The sequence below is a fragment of the Meleagris gallopavo genome, chromosome 7 (assembly GCF_000146605.3).
Source record: "Meleagris gallopavo isolate NT-WF06-2002-E0010 breed Aviagen turkey brand Nicholas breeding stock chromosome 7, Turkey_5.1, whole genome shotgun sequence".
Classification (NCBI taxonomy): Eukaryota; Metazoa; Chordata; class Aves; order Galliformes; family Phasianidae; genus Meleagris; species Meleagris gallopavo.
This window is the reverse complement of record NC_015017.2, coordinates 21,880,915-21,898,666: the sequence shown is the minus strand read 5'-3', so window position 1 is coordinate 21,898,666 and position 17,752 is coordinate 21,880,915. Positions and strand designations below refer to the sequence as shown.

General features: G+C 35.4%; 1 protein-coding gene across 1 annotated transcript in view; it reads left to right on the top strand.

Annotated features, from left to right (window-relative positions):
• LOC104911727 (myosin-IIIb-like) overlaps positions 1 to 6,939 on the top strand; it is a 53,129-nt gene extending 46,190 nt beyond the window's left edge. The window contains exons 9-10 of the mRNA XM_031554300.1: positions 5,350 to 5,413; positions 6,298 to 6,939. Coding sequence (XP_031410160.1) covers positions 5,350 to 5,413; positions 6,298 to 6,456 — 223 coding nt within the window. The 3' untranslated portion in view covers positions 6,457 to 6,939. The remainder of the gene's footprint in view (positions 1 to 5,349; positions 5,414 to 6,297) is intronic.
• The last annotated feature ends 10,813 nt before the right edge of the window (positions 6,940 to 17,752 follow it).

The following is a 17,752-nucleotide window of genomic DNA, read 5'->3' as shown; positions in this document are numbered from 1 at the left end:
TTAAAATACAATGTAAATAAGTATTTTGTCTTTTTCAGTGTTTTGAAGCTTTCACCTGAACTTGTTTGAAGGTGTATGACCTCTTTAAACTTTTTTTTCATCAGTTTTGTATATAGGTAGCCAAGAATTATTTTCTTCCCTTTCTACATTAGATTGTTTCCAGAATTCCTCATTGCTTTCCAAACAAACGTATCTTTGTGGATTAGATACAGTTTTCTCAGCTGTACATCCCTTGAGGCTCATAAACATTTTATGGATCTGTAGTTGTTGAGGTGAATTTGGGCTTTATGGGGCACAAATACACTTCTAAAGGTATTCAGACAATGAATTTATATTGAAATCAGTGTTTAAATGCCTTTAAATATTTAGATTGAAGATGCCCACATAAAAAACATTCGCTATTCAGTTCTTGCACACACTCCTGATTGCTGTACACAATCAGACAGGTAATAAAACTTGTACCTTTTTTGTCTGGAGCTGCTAAACTGCCACTACTGCTGGCAATTCTCAGTTTAAAACCTAATGAATTTCCCAGCTTATTTGTTTAATCCTATATATTTCCCTGCAGTGGCCTGAGGTTCCAGTGACTTCAGTGAGACTTGAATATGTTGAGCATTTCACAGGTGATGTTCAGAATCTTAGGACTAAATACGATAACTTCCTTACCATAAATCAAGGCTCTCTTCTACAGGTAGCTGTTTGGGGGTTTTGTGTTTTAGTGCATGACTGTTCAGTCATATGGGAAACTTGTAAGAAATAGTGGTGAATAGTAGTGCAGCTGTTTAACACAGTAGCTTGTAATCTATCTCTAGACAAGGCAGCCTCACTGTGGCTTCACATACCATTGAACTGATTTGTTGAATAATAAAATATTCTTTTCATTTCATTTCCTTTCATTTCTTTTCATTTCTTTTGCTTTCTAGTTAGTAGTTTTGGAAAATATAAACGGAGCTGAAAAGTGTTCAGGATACAAAAGGAAAATCACATAAAGATCTTTTCTGTTATGTGCATAGGATATATAACAGCCTGTTACTTTTTCAAAGATCTACTAAGAAAGAAAAAAAAAAAAAAGTTCCAGTACTATGATGTATTTAAAACACTAAGTTATGAATTTCAAAGTGCTTAGAGGAAAGTGGCACTTTAAAAAAAATTAAATTCCTTCAATGAAATTGAGTCTCTACACCTAGTTCACACTCTCTAGTTGATGAATGCAGGAAATAAGCTAAAAAGTGCTGTAAAATGCTGATTAAATGCACACATTTGTTAATTTAACAACGCACGTGCTTTGTAGTACGGCAGAAAGCATTGTTTCCACATAGTTATGTCTGTAACTGTAACATCATATCAGTGAGTATCCCTCGCTCCTTTCTTTTCTTGTGGAGTTCTGTGTGTTAAAAGATAATTGACATCAATATTAGTTCTCTTGACTCAAAATCAATTGTGATTTTTCTCCTACAGCTTTCTCTGCTTAGCTAGTCAAAGCTTTGACTGGTCAGCATGTGTGTCCCCATACAGTTTTTATTTTAGTAAAACTCTTTATGTTCAGATGAGACTTAGACAATCAAGGTAGGATGATAAAGTGGAAAAACTACATGGGCATGACAGTTGAGGTGAATTTTCAGCTGCAAATTTCTGTTTTGCCTGATTAAAACCAGGCACACAAAGCTGAATCTCTTGTGAAATTTCCAGGTAAATGTGCTGACATTTGGGTCATCTGTTTGACCCAAACATTGCTGTCTTGCAAATGTGGCAAGTAAAAATTTTTCAAAATCATAGTGAAAATAGTTTCATCAAAGATACTTGAAAATATCCTGCACATCCTCAGGTGCCACGCTTTCAGATGTTAGCCACCAATACGCATTCACTCATATGAACTAGCTGATGCTGAACTGCATTTATGTTGCATTTGTTTTGACGTGCAGTATCATACAGAAGATCTCAGAGTCTGATCTCAGGATTCTCAGCTTCTACAGCTGATGTCATGTTTTCAGAAGTGTTCTCTGCCATCTTGACACCTGAAATAACACCTGTCTTTCAGTAGTCCTCTGTGACTTCCCGTCCAGTCATCTGGCCCCCAGAGTGTACTAATGCATTAAATTATTGTTGCTTCAGTGCAGGACATAGTATTTCCTCTCACTGAATTTCATGAGGTTCCTCTCTGCCTAATTTTGTATCGTGATGAGATTCCTCTGAATGGCAATGTCGTGACTCTTTATTAATGAAGACTCCACTTTATACCATTTAGGATTAAGAAAAATTGTCTATTCCTCTGCTATGACAGCATTAAGGAAACTCTGGTGGTAGTGTTATGTTTTTGTTTCTTTGATTCATTCATTGGGTTTTTTTTTGTTTTATTTTGCTGGAGACAGTCCCCTGCCAGCTGAGGCTCAGGACTTGCCCTGACCTGTTCATGGCTTATGGTAATAAATCCCTGACTGATAATAAAATGTTTTACAAAATTGACAATTTCTCTTAATTTGAATTAATCTCTGGAAACAGCACCCATATCTCTGCGTTATCTTCTACCAAGTGAAAACAAGTGCTTTCTGGTTCTATGTAGTTTCCTGTTTGCCACTGAGTTTATGGGGTCAATGATCTGATCTCTTTTAGTATGTTCTAGAGCAAGAACTCATATTTTATTTCAATTCAATTATTTTAACATACCATTAAAAGTTCTCAGGACTTAAAGACTTTTGCCATCTTCTCCAATGCTTCTGCAGCTTTAACGGAATCCAACAAAAGTCATAGAACATTCATCTGTGGACAGAATTTAACCATACATGCTGTTGCAGTTTGACCATAGATAAAGAAAGTGAGGATCATATAATACAACACAGGAAACTACTGGCTGTTCTTGCTACTGCACATTACTGATGCATTCCTGAACATCCCAAAGGTTCTCTTGTAGTTTATCATGCAGAAATGCAGAATTACATATCACGTGGCTTTTTGGTTGGTTGTGAAAAACATGATAGCATTGGGATCCTGCTAGAAAATCAAAATTCTAAGGCTTCAAAATTCCAGAGGCTGATTTTTGTTAGCTTATGGTGTACAGAAGACAAATTACTGAACTTAACCTTCATGCTTTAAACATTTGGATAATGTTATAGCCCTTGCAAAGCAGAAGTGCTGGCAAAACCGTACTAAATTCTAGATTATTTATAGAACGTAATCCAAGCTGCAAATGTAGATCCAGATTGAAAACACCCCAAAACCAGAATATTGAATTTAGATCATGATTTATTCCTATTTGGCAGTTTGGTCCATTTACAACATACTGATTCAAGAGCAGATTTTGATTTTGATTTTGACATCCATTATAGAAATACTTGAGGTTTATTCATTATTTCTAGATTATATTGGGTATATTTTCTGCAGTGTGGGAGGTGGGGAAGAATCATCTCAATAAATGCTTGAGTAATTTTGGGAGAAATCAACGAGTTATCTAAATAATCCTGCTAAGTAGTTATTTAAGTACAAGGTAGTATATACAAGAGAAACAGCGAAAAAGAACTTTGCAGACAATATGGTACATGTTCAAATGCAAGCTCAAATACAGTCCTCAACATTTTTTATTGTTTTTTGGTATGAGAAGTGTCTCAGTACAAATTAGAGTGTGTTTTCAAAATGAATCCCTCCATCCTTAGGAAAACAGTATTAAATATGAATTACAGCTTAGAATATTTTCCTTTACTTTCATAACATCAGTGAATAATGGGGAAAAAAAAAAAGCCTCAAACACAACAAGCAAATCCAAACTTCATTCACAAAATTTCAACATTCCAGAAAAACTTGATGTTTGCTACGTCCATGAATGCTTCCTATTGTTTCCACTCACCAAAATAGCTTATTGACTACCATGATACTGTCTTTATTGTTGTGATCTAGTCTGAAACAATTCAAGCAGCCCCTTGAGCTTTCGTAACACATTCAGACAAAATTAATCTAAAAGCCTAAACTCTATTGCAATATAAGGCTTTAAATATTTCAGTAAACTCTGTGGATATCCTAGAATAAATATATCATCTGATGCGTGCATGTGGTGATATACTGTTTTCATATCCAATAGGTAATAGTCTAGAATGTTTCAAGTCCTTCAGTCATGTCATTTCAGTTTGAAGTATTTTTAGAAGCTACATTTTAAAAGGTAAAATGTGCATGTGTCCAGACAGTTTTTTAGAGTTCAATGTGTTGTTCTATTTTTATATGAGTCTTTTATATTCAGTGTATAAGTAACAACAAAAATGAAAATTGAGGTAACATAAATTCTATTTTCTTTTACTCAATAAAGTAATTTTTGTCCTTTATATTTCCTCTTCGCACTGTGACTGAAAGGGCGGAAAGGTATTCAGTTGTAATAAATGGAGGTTAAACTGAAAAAGCTTACTGCCTTAAAAAGCCTTTTGCCATCTATGAAAAAAAAAAAATATGATGTCTGTCATAATCTGAAATCTATGACTGAAGCTTACATTCCAAGTGTTTCCATTGAAATACAACTGTAGTTAACTGTATTTTCAGAAAGATTGTGACAGTGGTGGTAATTAATGATGCAGTGACTGAGGCAAGTTTTGACAAATAGAAAGTCTTGCTTTTAATCCCAGTTATAGGATCATGAGCTTATCAAATAATCTTTATGAACCTCAATTTTGTTATCTCTTGAATGAAATTGGTAGAATATTTTTTTGATTTTGCGTGACTAAAGATTCTGAAGCAAAGTTTTTTTTAGAATTTAGTATTGAGAAGATCTATTCACTTCAAAGGTCTGCCAACAAGCATCAGAGCTTACAGAAGATTTTATGATACTTCAGTTAGCTTTAATGAGAGGAGAAATTGACCTTTAATATTTGTATAGTAAAATAATAAAAGGTACAGACAAAGTTAATGTAAGAATTCTTACTTAACCCAAACAGCTTTAGGGGAGCATGAAGCCATTTGTCTCACTTTTTCCTTCTTTGTCAAATTTCCTGAGTGCCCAAGTTTGAATTTCTATGTGAAAAACAGCTCTTCACAGCCTCTGGAGGAAAAAAATATTTCATGTTAAATCTTGTAAAATTAATTTTAACAGGTTACTTCAATCTCATAGAATTCTCATAAACTCACTTTTCACATATTGACAATTTTTTAATGACATATTTATTGCTTGTAGCCTGTTACCGTGTTTAATAACATGCACTTCCTTATAAAAGGAAATGGGACCGGTCTGTGTTTTCTCTGAGTTGATCATATGTGCGTATTTAGTGACTGGGGGAGGGGGAAAGGGGAAGAGCATCAACAATGTCAGTAAGCCTTTTATGAGAATGAAGAAATTACAATATTTAAACTACCTTTCTTTTTTAACCTTGCTTTTAGGCCGCAAACAAGTAACCAGTCTTCTCCTGCCGTGCCTGATTTTCTTGACAAACAAACAAAAAAGGTACCAGTAAGTTTGTATTCTAAAATAGCGTTGCATTGTAACTTCAAATTCCTGAGTCCACAGTTCTGCAGCGTGTTCATGGCTGCTTGGCATCGCCATCCGAACATGAAACCGTTAGTAATGTTTTGAAGTCTTTGAGACAAAAGCCTGCTTGCTAAGAACTTTAGTTCTGTAGAAAGACAGGGAGGTACAGCGAATAAGAGAATCAAAAGGCTGGAAATTTGCTGCTGAGAATAAATGCTAGCAGCTCCCTGAGGTGATTTGTCTGTGCACTTCACTTTCTACAGATGTTAGAGCCTCTTTTTTAGTAAGGACCTGAGGTTCTTTGGTAGCACTTTGATATCCTGCTCGAATTCAATATGTGAAATGGAGGAGTCGCTCTGTGACTTGGAGCACAGCATAGTCTTTGAAGTCTGATCCAATTTTTGCTGCTTACCATTTGATGTTGAAAGGATGAAATGGAGAAAATGTACAGTTTTTGCCAGTAACTCTGCTGAGCATATGTAAGATTAAAAAAACAAAATCCCTTGGATGATGTACTTAGAAATGTTAAGCAGATTAATACCTTCCTATAGCTTTTTTCTAAAGATACAAATTAACTATGAGAGGAAATCAGCATACAGTGCATGCTATGATTTAACTGCATGAGGAAAGGGGATAAATAAGTTAAATGGAAAAATAAACAAATGTTTGTGACATGGATGTTAAATCAGTGGTGCTGAAACCCACAAGAATCTTGTGTAACTTTAATCTCGCATTAGTCATTTCTCAAAGAGTTGTGAAGAATACAAAGTTGCTCCCTGTGAGATCACAGGTATAAGTTATCATGGCAGAGTGAAATCAGCATGTTTCCTGAATGCCTAAAACAGTTTTCTTTATTCCAGAAGGATTGGGATGAGATTTCTGCTTCTTCCTTTACTGTAAAAAATACGTTAAAGATGAGTGATTCACAATTAATTAGCCAATCTCAGTCAATCACAGACCATCAATCAAGTCCCTTGAGACACTCTAAAAAAGGAGGTAAGGAAAACAGAGAACAATAATCATTCATTTACTGTTTATAAGCTGCACATTATCAGCATGTGACTTGCTTTATATACTCATTAACAATCCATTGGAAGCCAGGAAATATAAAGGAACCAACTTTCTTCTACATATTTTCAAACTGGAATTTTTTAAGAACTCTCAACTACCTGAGTTACAGAGGAGAGATATAGAGATTTCTGTAAAATAATTTCTATTGAAAACATGGCTAATAATCCTAAAATACCTTTCAAGAGTTTTAGCTTTTCTCTGCCTTCCAGCTTCACAAGTGGTAGACAGTGATGAAATCTCTCATGTTTGACAGAACGAAAGACAACATGTTTGTTTATACTCATCGTGATTTAGTCAGGAACATCTATAATAATTCCAAAATCTATGCAATCTGGTTTCTATTTCATTTGCTTATATATTATTTTTGCCATGGTCACTAATAGTTTAAGAACTTGAAATAAAGCATTATGACAGTTGTTGAGTTTTAATCAATTTATCATTTATTCTAGGAAATCAATACCTATCAAAATACTTTTCTCTGTCATTGTAATCATTAAGTTTTTGCTAATTCCTGGAAGCAAATATTAATACTGTATCACAGAATGCCTTCCACAAATTAAGATGAAGCAGATTGATAGTGTGATACCTGTGACTAACACCAAAATGGAATGATAATACATGAATTCCCAGCTTATTACTGAAAATGAATTGTTTATAATTTTCTCTTGTATATTAATATTTCTATTTATATATTTAGTGGGACACCTTTCATCTTGTCAGTCTACAAATGTTTATCTGAATATCCCTCATCCTGCAGTTAATGTCTTTAAACTTTATAACGTTCAGTTGAACAATTTATAAATTAAAGTTAAGAAGACAGGTACATATCTGGAGATCCTTCTGTTATACAAAATAACATAAAGTCAGTGTTTTTAGTCTTCTGCACAGGCATAATGTGTTTTCCATGCTAAAAACAAAGTGGTATGTAAACACAGCATGTTGAGAAATCCATTATACTTTCTTGATGCATTTCAGTCCATATGGATTTTGAATCCATAGTGTGGGACTGCAGGGAATGTGTGCATTAGTATCTTAAATTATTACATCTAAAACAATAAACCCGTCAAACAAAAATATCTTCATTGCAGCAAACCCTCTTGAGGAAAGCAGTTAGGACCCAAATCTGTCATCCTGACTGCCAATGGATATTGTACATTACTCTGCAACTAGTATCCTTGACATCAGTTACATTGTATCTGAAATTAAACAATTATAGACAGTAAAATTGGCAGAATTACAGCCTTACAAACATCTGATTCCAAGCCATTGCCTAGTAATTCAGAAAGACTTCAGAGAATATGAAGTCATAGAAGGATACCGACTGAAAAAGAGATAAATGCAACATTAATCTGAATATTTAAGAAACATGTATGTGTAAAAGAGTAAGCGTGGAAGGAATTTCTCAGTAAAGCGTGAAGATACTCAAATGATCCTATACATCATGCTTCCATGAATGACTGTTGGAGACGTAAACTTGCTGAATACTTCTTAAAAGCACAAAAGCACTTGTGTTCAGGTACTTTCACACCCTGTGCAATCTGTGTTCAGTCTTATTGTATAAGGTATATTTTTAAGTACAAAGTATTTTAACCTATTGTGAGAACCAAGTGAAATAGCAAATATTACTTTTGAAATAAGGATGTTTTATAATGTGAGACTATACTGCATGAGTTGTATTTCACCAAACAGAAAGCTGACAACGAGGTTGTCCAAATAATGTGGAGACTGATTTTTCATAATGAAACATCACTCTGCTATGCTACACATTCATATTGAATTCTTCTGTCATCATGGTGGTAATTCCATGAACCTGGAACACAAAGACAAACAGAGAAAGGAATGTGGTAGGGTTCTGCACCGGTCTCTTGCACAGTTTTGAAGCAGTGTTGTTATTTGCTAAAGGAGGGAGTCTTTATATGTAGGATTAAACTCAAAGTGGAGGATAGGCATCTCATTTTTCTTGAGGCCTCAGTAGGGTGGGGCTCTCTCTCAAAAGAGAGAAAATGGTTGACATGAGTTTACATGTTTCTGTATTTGTCAGTGTATTTATCAAGTGCACTAGTTTGCGTTTTGTCCAGCTTTCTGATATTGTAGGTTACTCACTCTGATCAGTAGTATGGACAAGGAAAACTAGACCATCAAATTTTCACAAAGATCTTGACACTCTGCAATCAATGCAGAAATAAAAGTTCTTTTCACTTCAAGAGGATTTCTACTGCGTCACAGAAAAACTGAACACTGTGACCAAACTGTGTGCAGTGCAAGTTAAGTGCATGCATGTGCTGTAGTGCCACAGGGTTCCAGGAGCTGGCTCAGTGCTGCCCAGGATTTCCCTTTGGCTCTGCCAGGGTGGTGGGGAAGGGCTAGCAACAAAGCCAAGGATTCCAACAACACACTCTGCCTGTTTCTGTTTGTTTTTAAGATGGAGTGGAGGATCCAGTCAATACTAATAATTGAGCCAGAAGTTAGTCATTCTAATCACAAAAACGTAGTGGTGACAGAACCAAAATATTGCAGAGATAAATAATTTCCAGAGGTTGAGTTGTTATATTTTCTTAGAAGAAATAAATAGAGAGAATATTTGAAATGATAAATAAGAAAGAAGTGATTCATGGAGAGCTCACCAATGTAACTTTGGCTCAAAAGTATATATGACTGAGATTGTCCTAAATGAATAAGAAATAGGTTTGTAAAAAGCTATTAGTATCTCTACATTGACCAGAGGACAACATAACTCTTAATTCTAACACAGACATTTTAAATGTGTGAGAGCATTGGAGTCTCTTACAGTGGATATTCTCATGTGGGAGAAAAGGACGTATTTCTTGATGTATATTTTCTGTCTTGCTCCTCATGCTTGGCTGCAGTGCTGAAATTTTGAGAAGCAGAGGAATTTGCCAGGGTTCTGAGATGTTCTGAATTATGCAGTCTGCAGTATCTCTAGCTCTATTTAGAAGCTGAGGTATTGAAACTTGCACTGTAGTTGTAAAAGTCAGAATATGCAATATGCCCTTTGATTTTATCTTTCATATTTTGAAAACTAATGGAAATTAGGATCCAGCCTTGTTTCAAGCTGGACTTACTCATTAGTGACCCATTTTGAATATTTGCCTTGCAATGTTTGTGGGTTTTTTTTTCATGTTGTGCTTCTTTTTTTTTCCTCTCTTCTGGTAATCATAAAATGCAGTTTGGTGAACATAGCTGTGCTGGCTTGGAAGAAACATGTAAAGGTAATCATTGCTTATTGCTCTGTTGGAGGGCAAGCATATAACAAAATGCGTTAGTGCTCGATGGCGATGAAGGCTGTTGCCCAACTTAGGCAGTACTGTACACTGTTCAATAAGGGGCATTGTGGGCAAAGGAGACAATATTCCCAAAAAGTTACTCTGTAGGTGTTACCACACAGGTGATGCTTACAGATTTGCCACTCTAAACAGGAAATTTAAAATGAGTTCATTAGGTGTTTGAGCTTTCATTTTCCAAAAATACCCCCTATTCTGTCTCATTTATCTGAATTCTTTTTCTGTGAAGATTAAAAGATAAATCATTCTGAGGAGACAGAAGCGGTCTGTATAATAGCCAAAGGTGTTGCCTTTTGTTTTTCCTTTGAAAGTCCTCTGTTGCTCTCCTTCCTTAAAAGTAATTTGTCTAAATGGGAGTGTATGTTTTTCTCTTTGTGTATAAACACAAACCTTGATTTATTCTCATAGCAGACGGAGCCACCAGTGAGAAAATGCAATCTTTATTTATTGGGCATGATCAGATTCCCAGCGCAAGTAGATTACTTGATTGTGCAAATTTTCTGAAAGCACAGAAATTCTCCTGAACAGAGTCCAAAGTATAAGGGCACAGAGAGGCCTGTTACCTCAGAGTTGTTTGAAATGAAGATGATCTTATATGGCATTTTTTAGCATTTTATAGGCCTAAACATAGCTTGTGAAAACAACAGTGCAAGGAGGAGGTACAATTAAGTGTAACAAGAAGATAAACTTAAGTTCTTGGTCTCAAACAAGTCGTGACACCTTCCACAGTAGTTCTACTTGCAAGTAGGTCACAAGTCCTACTTGTCCTACTTGTCCTACAAGTCCTAATGTTTTAAATTGTTTAGTTGTTTTAAACTGGGAAATAACTTAGCCTCAGCTAAGATAGTCTTAGCTATTTTTTGACAGTTGGACTAGATAATCTTAGAGGTCTTTTCCAATCTTTACGATTCTTCGATTCTATTCCAGCTAGAAAACAGCTGTCATTTTAATTGTGCTAGCTATTTCTAATTAAGACTAGAGTCCATGCTGTGATTGACCACAGCAATCTTCTTTCCTACCATGTTGTAACATGTCCTACCTCATTCTAGGTAAGATGCTTTAAAAGCAGAAGAAAATCTTAGAGTGAGCAGTTGCTATAGATAATTGCATTTATAAGAGGTATTGATGCAATTGTTTCAGAAAAATCACTTTATCCGCATAGTAAATTTCATAAAATTCAACTGTTATCTTAGGATGCTTGGACAAATGCTCTTCTGAATCAGTGTCTTTAAGATCTTAAATGTCAAGAAGCCAATTAAAAAAATGTTTAAGCATTTTGCAAATATCTTGCTTAACATTGCTAGTACATTTCAGATATTTCAGATTTCAGATATTGTCTTTCTAATGGGAGTAATGTTGAAATCTGAATGTAAGTCAAAGGAGTATTTGGGTAAAGGCAAATGGAAATGTATTACTTTGGAAAGCATTTAGAATATATTTGTACTGAGCAAAAAGATTTACATAGCTGATTACTGTAAATTTCCATACTTTAAAAATTTTATCTACTGGAAACGATATGACAATATTAATATACAAACATTGTTTCAGGTATTCATTGTTCTGTCTTAATGGCAGAATAATCTTAGTAGGCAAATTATACCAATCATAGATACATGTGCATTGTCTTTCTTTGGTGCTATGGCAATAGGGTGCTCAAAATTAAAAAATCTCACCCAAGCCACAGCAATTATACTTAGGTGTATGGTCTTTGCTCCAAAGTAGATTTTCTTTGAAAATACTCTGTAGGCTGCCTCTGTCTCAGCCCTAGAGTACAGCCTTGATTTGATGTCTTTCATTTGTACATCAGGTGTTCTTAAATGCAGGGAATATATCCTACTCTGCATGGTAATTTTATTTTGTATTGTAATTTTAACTGTAATCTCACGTAATTCCTATTTGTGCATTGTTTTTTTTAAAAAAAAAAAGATGGCAGCAATGGCAAAGCAATAGTCATTAGTGATTTGGTAGTGGGCACTTTTTATGCTTTAACTCAGAGAAAGCCAGTATCCTAGCATGACTGTAATAAGTATTATGATAAAAGTCAGGATGTATCTCAGACAAGATAGGGTATCAAGACACGGATGTTTTGAACCAAGGAAGCCGTTTTCCACAAGTGAGATATCAACCCAAGGCATTCAGCTGTTGGTCTCTGTGCAACTCAGCTTTCTATTTGTCTTCATCTATTTAGAATTATTTTTGGTCATATAATCAGGAGTTTCATTTCATCATTTTTAAGCCCCCCACTGAGACTAATTTTACATTGAAGGAATGTAAATCATGAAAAACTTGACTGTAGCCAGTAAAGTCAAAACAGTAATTGAAACTGGGTCTCTTAATTTTAATAAAACTGACATAAAAAATTCTCTGCATATCTAGAATTCAAAGGTTTCGGGGGTAGGACTTTTTTGAGTTTTTTGTTTGTTTGTTTTTGTTTTTTTATGAGTTGGTTAGGTTTGAGTTGGTCATTCTTTTACTAAATAGAATAATAAGATCATGGAACAGTCTGAACCTTACAGGAAACACTGAAGAAGCCAGAGTAGCATTACTGAGTATGATCTGGTGGCACTGAACTTGCTGTAGCTCTGTACAAGGGCTATGAGATTTCCACAGTAATCTCCTGTTATGTACCACATTGCAGACGAGTTGAATCCTAGGTCAGAAGAGTTGCTAATGAAATATGTTTTGTAATGAATTTCTGTGGAAAGGATCCTCCCTCAGCAGTGTCTGCTTCTTTTGAATAAAAGTCTGACTGGACACGAGCAGGAGAAAAAGTAGCTTCTTTTCCTTTTTCCCTTTAGTGATCAAGTATCACCATTTTACTATCCTCTTCAGTTGTGTGATCTATACTGGACTTTGAGCATAGTAAACAAAAAATCACATTTGCAAATCATTCATTTTTGTCTTCAGGAAAATATATAAATAGAAATCATATGAAGGAAAATATACTTTTTTAGGATGTCTCTTGAGAAAATAAACTGAAAATAAAACTATATCTCAAGAAATCATTATTGTTTCTGTCATTATAAGAAATGATGAACACCTCGAGTTGTGAGACTGTTTATGCAGGTGGATTTTCTTGGTGCAAGTAAACTATTACTGTGCACTGGATTGTATGTGGTAGAACCCTGCAAGAGGCTTCAGGGGGGACCTGCCCATCCCTTGGAGAGCCCAATATTGATTTTTTTGGATCAGTACAGTTAGCTTCATGGGCCATTGAGGTGAGAATCACAGTACCTCTATTGTAGTATTTCAGTCCTTCAATATGTAGTTCCAGTGTAGATTCAGAAAATCTGACTCCAAAACATAAATCATGTCTGTTGAACTGTGATCTGTGATTTACACTGATGACTTTTGTATTCTGAACTGATTCTCTCACAGATGCTTTGTTAAACCTTTTGCTACTCTGTGATGGCAAGATTTGCAGGCTACATTCTTCTTAAGACCAACAAATCTGAAAATAAATTATGCTGTTCTTAAGTTTTTCTTTACTGTTCAGCTTCTTAATTGTTTTTTTTTTTCCCTCCAACAGACAAAGACACAAACAGTTGACAAGTGATAAATAAAAGCTTTGATTTGTTAAACACATGTTAGCTCTGTGTTTAGCCCTAGGCAGTGAATTTCATTATAGACTGGTTTACTTCTGGATTGGTTATTGTGATTACTTACTATGCAAAAGGATTTGACCTGCAATCATGACTGATTAGTATCAAAGGTGAGAGATAAAATAAAATGCATGTTAACTGCATGGGTAAACTGCATGTATAAAAAGTTACAGACAGCTGGACTCACTATTTGTTCTATAATATGCTGATATTCAGCTCATGTTAACTGCATTGCAATAAAAAGAGAATGTATATTTCTTATTACAAAAAAAAAAGTATGATCAATTTAATGAAGTCAAATAATAGACATAATAATATTGTGCCACAGATACAGGTTTTAGAAGGAGTTCTGTTTCTCCCCTTAGAACATATTGTCCAGAGATATCTTTCTGACCCAAACTGCATTTCACCTTCTGTATCTGTCTTGGTTTTCTCTTCATGATGTACAGGTCTGTCTGAGAACCCCTTTTTGCCGTTCCTTTGTTGGTAGTTGTATGGGAATAGCTGAATCATGGCCTGAACCTCTGATTGACCACCTGAGGCAAGCAATGAGTCAGCCACGGGAGCACAGGTGAAGACAATTCACCTGTGCTACTGGAAGGGGTGGAGCATGGCTGCACCTCTCCTAAATCCCATTTAAATGCTGACTGCCACTGAGGAAGGATCTTTCCCTAGAGACCCCTCCTTGTGGAGACTGTTGTGAGCTGGCAACATCAGTAAGCATTTTCCATTTATTATCTTCCTCTTGGGATAACCTTACTTAGCTTAACTTTCCTATATATTTCTCAATTATAACATCTCTATATTCATTGATTATACAGTAGTTAGACTTTTTATCGTACAGTACTTCCCTGATCTCTTGTTAATACTTGAAGTTTCTCTAAGAGTTCTCTAGCCTTATTTATATTAGTTAGCCACCACTGCTAGACCTCTGAAACAGCAGCATGTTTCAGATAGCCAGGGAAATAACATGGTTCCCAATTCATTGTTCCTTCATTTCTAAATGGTTCCATAAAGTATTGAACCCCCGCAGTATGAAAATTGTATTTGTCTTCTCAGTGTAGTTCCTTTATCTCTGAGTTTATTTAACCACAATTGATATTACTTTATATTTGGTATTTCCTGTGTTTCGCAAAGAAAAAGATGATTCAGATACTGTTTTAATTTTTTTTCCCAACACCAGAAAGTTTTGGCAGTGTTTTTATTTCAGGTCTTTTTGTAAGAAAAGAAAGGTTAAACAATTCATCGTTAACTGTGATAGAAAAATGTCTTCTGCTAGCTGTAAGTTACCAAGTTGTTTCTGGTTATTTGCTGATATTTGAAATTAGAACTGTAAATAGAAATAGATGGAGTTCAGATCTTCACTGCATGTTGTATGCTGTATGCGTTCTGGAGTTGCTTACATCTTTATATTTCTCTATGAATAGTACTGAGAGAAAATGCAGTGGTAAAAGTGGTAGCGTAATTAATGTGAAGGTGACAGAATGGTATGTTAAGTATGAGATAGCTCTGTAAGCACTGTATCAAATTTATTTCTGAAAAAAATTGAGATTTTGAAATCTTACGTATTTTGTATGTGTTCAGGTTTTTTCTGTTTTTTAAGTTGCGTAATTATCCCAGTGTAGAATTGTAGACTGTGATTAACTACTGAAAGTCATACACAGATTAATAGAAACCATGGTGTATAATTTGTATGGCTGATCAATGCAAATGAATAAAATAATGCCTCTGACAAGTAAAGTATAGATACTTGGGACAAAATATTTGCAATGGCACATGTATCTCTAGATGTTCACAAGTTATTCACAAATAATTTTGATCAGTAGGTTTTCCATTCTGTAAATGATGGACTGGTAGTGAAGTATTTGGGTGGAAAGAAATTATCTTAGATAATGTATTCATTCTTACTGAATCACTCAGTTCTGCTAATAACAATGATTGTGTTCCTTTGCTCTACTTCATTAGCTGTTTTACATTTCAGTTCTCTCAAGAATTATCTCAATTGGCTTAAAATGGCTAAGTTGAATATAGCAAAAGCAAATACTGGCTTCTAATAGTAATTACTATCTTGTAGAGATCGTTTCTGTCCCCAGGCAAGGATAATCTTTCTTGAGAATCTTTCTTGCATATGGAGAGAATTACTGAGAGCCAGTTGTGCTCATGTGTTGGCTGACATTGGCAGTTCACCAGAAATTAAAGGCCACACTTCCACCTTTCCTGCTTGTAACACCTGTCCCCTAAGGGAAGATAAGAATACCACAGTCACAGGAGGAATTGTTGCCAATATGGGAAGGAGAAGCTGCTTTCTTACATGCTATCAGACAGGCAACAAGACTTTATAATAACTTACAAGAATGGTTTAATGAATTCTATTATTTATCTTACTAAAAACATCAAAGGACCAATTCTTTGTCTCTAAGGTTTGTTCTGTTTGGCACAGAGCATCTCTCATAGAAGCATAAGCAATGAGCGTTGTGAAAAGGTGGCAAACACTATATAACCAAAAAGTAGCCTCTTGCTTGCTGTGGTAGTTTGGCCTCCTGGCTGGGCCAAGTCTGTAGAGGAGAGTGGAGGAAACAGTTGTGAACAGCTGAACAGCATTATGAGTGCTGGTGAAAGATCCTGTCAGATGGGAAATGTGTAAGATGACACTTTAACATTTTGTAAGGAAACAAACTTGGAGAATGTGTGATTGCCTAACATTTAGGTTGGATAACTATATCAATTCTTTACCTTGAGCTGGACTTAGTTCTCTCTGTAGGTTGTGAAGTATGTCTTTGGCTCTTTGGCCATGGCTTTGTGAGAGTAGTGCTGTTTTTGGGACACCTTTCACCACTGTGCTTATGTTTGCCTCATGTGCACACATACAAGACACATTCAAAATGAGGAAAAAAAATATTGTATTGTTCCAGCCTCTTTCTTTAGTTCTGGATTTGCAAACAGCAAAAATGCCCTCCAGCAAAATGGTGCAATTGTTTTTTCTACTCTCTTTTAATGCTGTTCTTTACTGCATATTCTTAGTTATGATAAAAAGAGCATAATTATCCAGTGAATAACATTCAGCTTGTGGGCTCTGAAAGGCTTTTTTGCAGGGAGGAAAAAAGTTTGCTGCAGGTCCATGAAAAAAGTCCTGTGAACTAATCTGAGTAGCAGCTTACATGGGTGTAGTACTAAAATTTCAAAATAACCAGCCATTATAATTAAAAATATAAACATAAAAGAGATATTTGTGTAACAAAAAATCTTTATGTTGTTGATTTGTTTTTAGAGAAGTTCAGATCTGGATCTGGTGTCCCAAAGGTGTACAGATAGAAGATTCCAGCTTGGGCCCACCTCTTATATTTTGCTCATCAGACTTACAGACAAGTGATATCAATTCCTTTGATCTGTTGTTCTCCATGTGCTTACAATTAATTTTTCATTCACAAGAAACTGATAAATTGGAAGTACTGCTGTTTATAAGCTCTTAAAGATCTGGCCCTGCCAGTGGTATTCAGAACTGCTGTTAGGAATCTATAGTAAATATGTTTTCTGTCTACTGTGTTAAGAATCATTCTTTGTGCCTTTTGATCATTGATTTAGGTCCCAAGAAGGGTGAGTTCCTCCCCTTCATGCACAAAGGAGCTTAACTATGTTAGAAAAATGAAATTTCACATGGGCAGACAGAGTAGCTTGCAAACAGTACTCTGTTCTGAAACATTCACTGATAGAAACAGTCAACAGAGACAGCCAAAAGCAGAGATGTTTCACAGCCTTGAAAATTAAGCAGGATTTTCATTATCATACTTAATTATCATAGGCAACTCACAGCCTTACATGTTTTAATTCAAAAATTACTTACGTAGCAGTGCTGTTCAGCACAAGCTTGTCATGACACATGTTGAAGAAAATCATAGTTTCACAAAATTCACAAAAACTCAGTCTCCTTTTCCCATCCACAAAGTAAACATGCACAGTCAGAAAAACAATGAATATCAGTCATTCTGCAGTTTAAATTCTGTTATTTGTAGAATTGCAGTGTTTTGTAGTGTGATTGGCAAGGATGGGCAGTCAACATTTTTGGCTTAGCTTCCTGTTTTAAAAAAAAAATTAACAGAAGTATTGAAAAAAATAGAATGTTTTCCTGGAGAAGTGGTCCACTGGTAGGGCAAAAGACACTGACCATAGCAGATGAAACCATGGGGAAGGTCACATGCAGAGAAAAGCTGAGAGGCATATAGACAGACAATGTGAACAGAAAGCAAGCCAAAAGTGGAATAGAAGGAATACACCATCAAAGCAGAAAGCCTGTGTAGAGAACCAGGACAGAGAAGGAAGAAAGAGGAAGATGAGATTGGGGG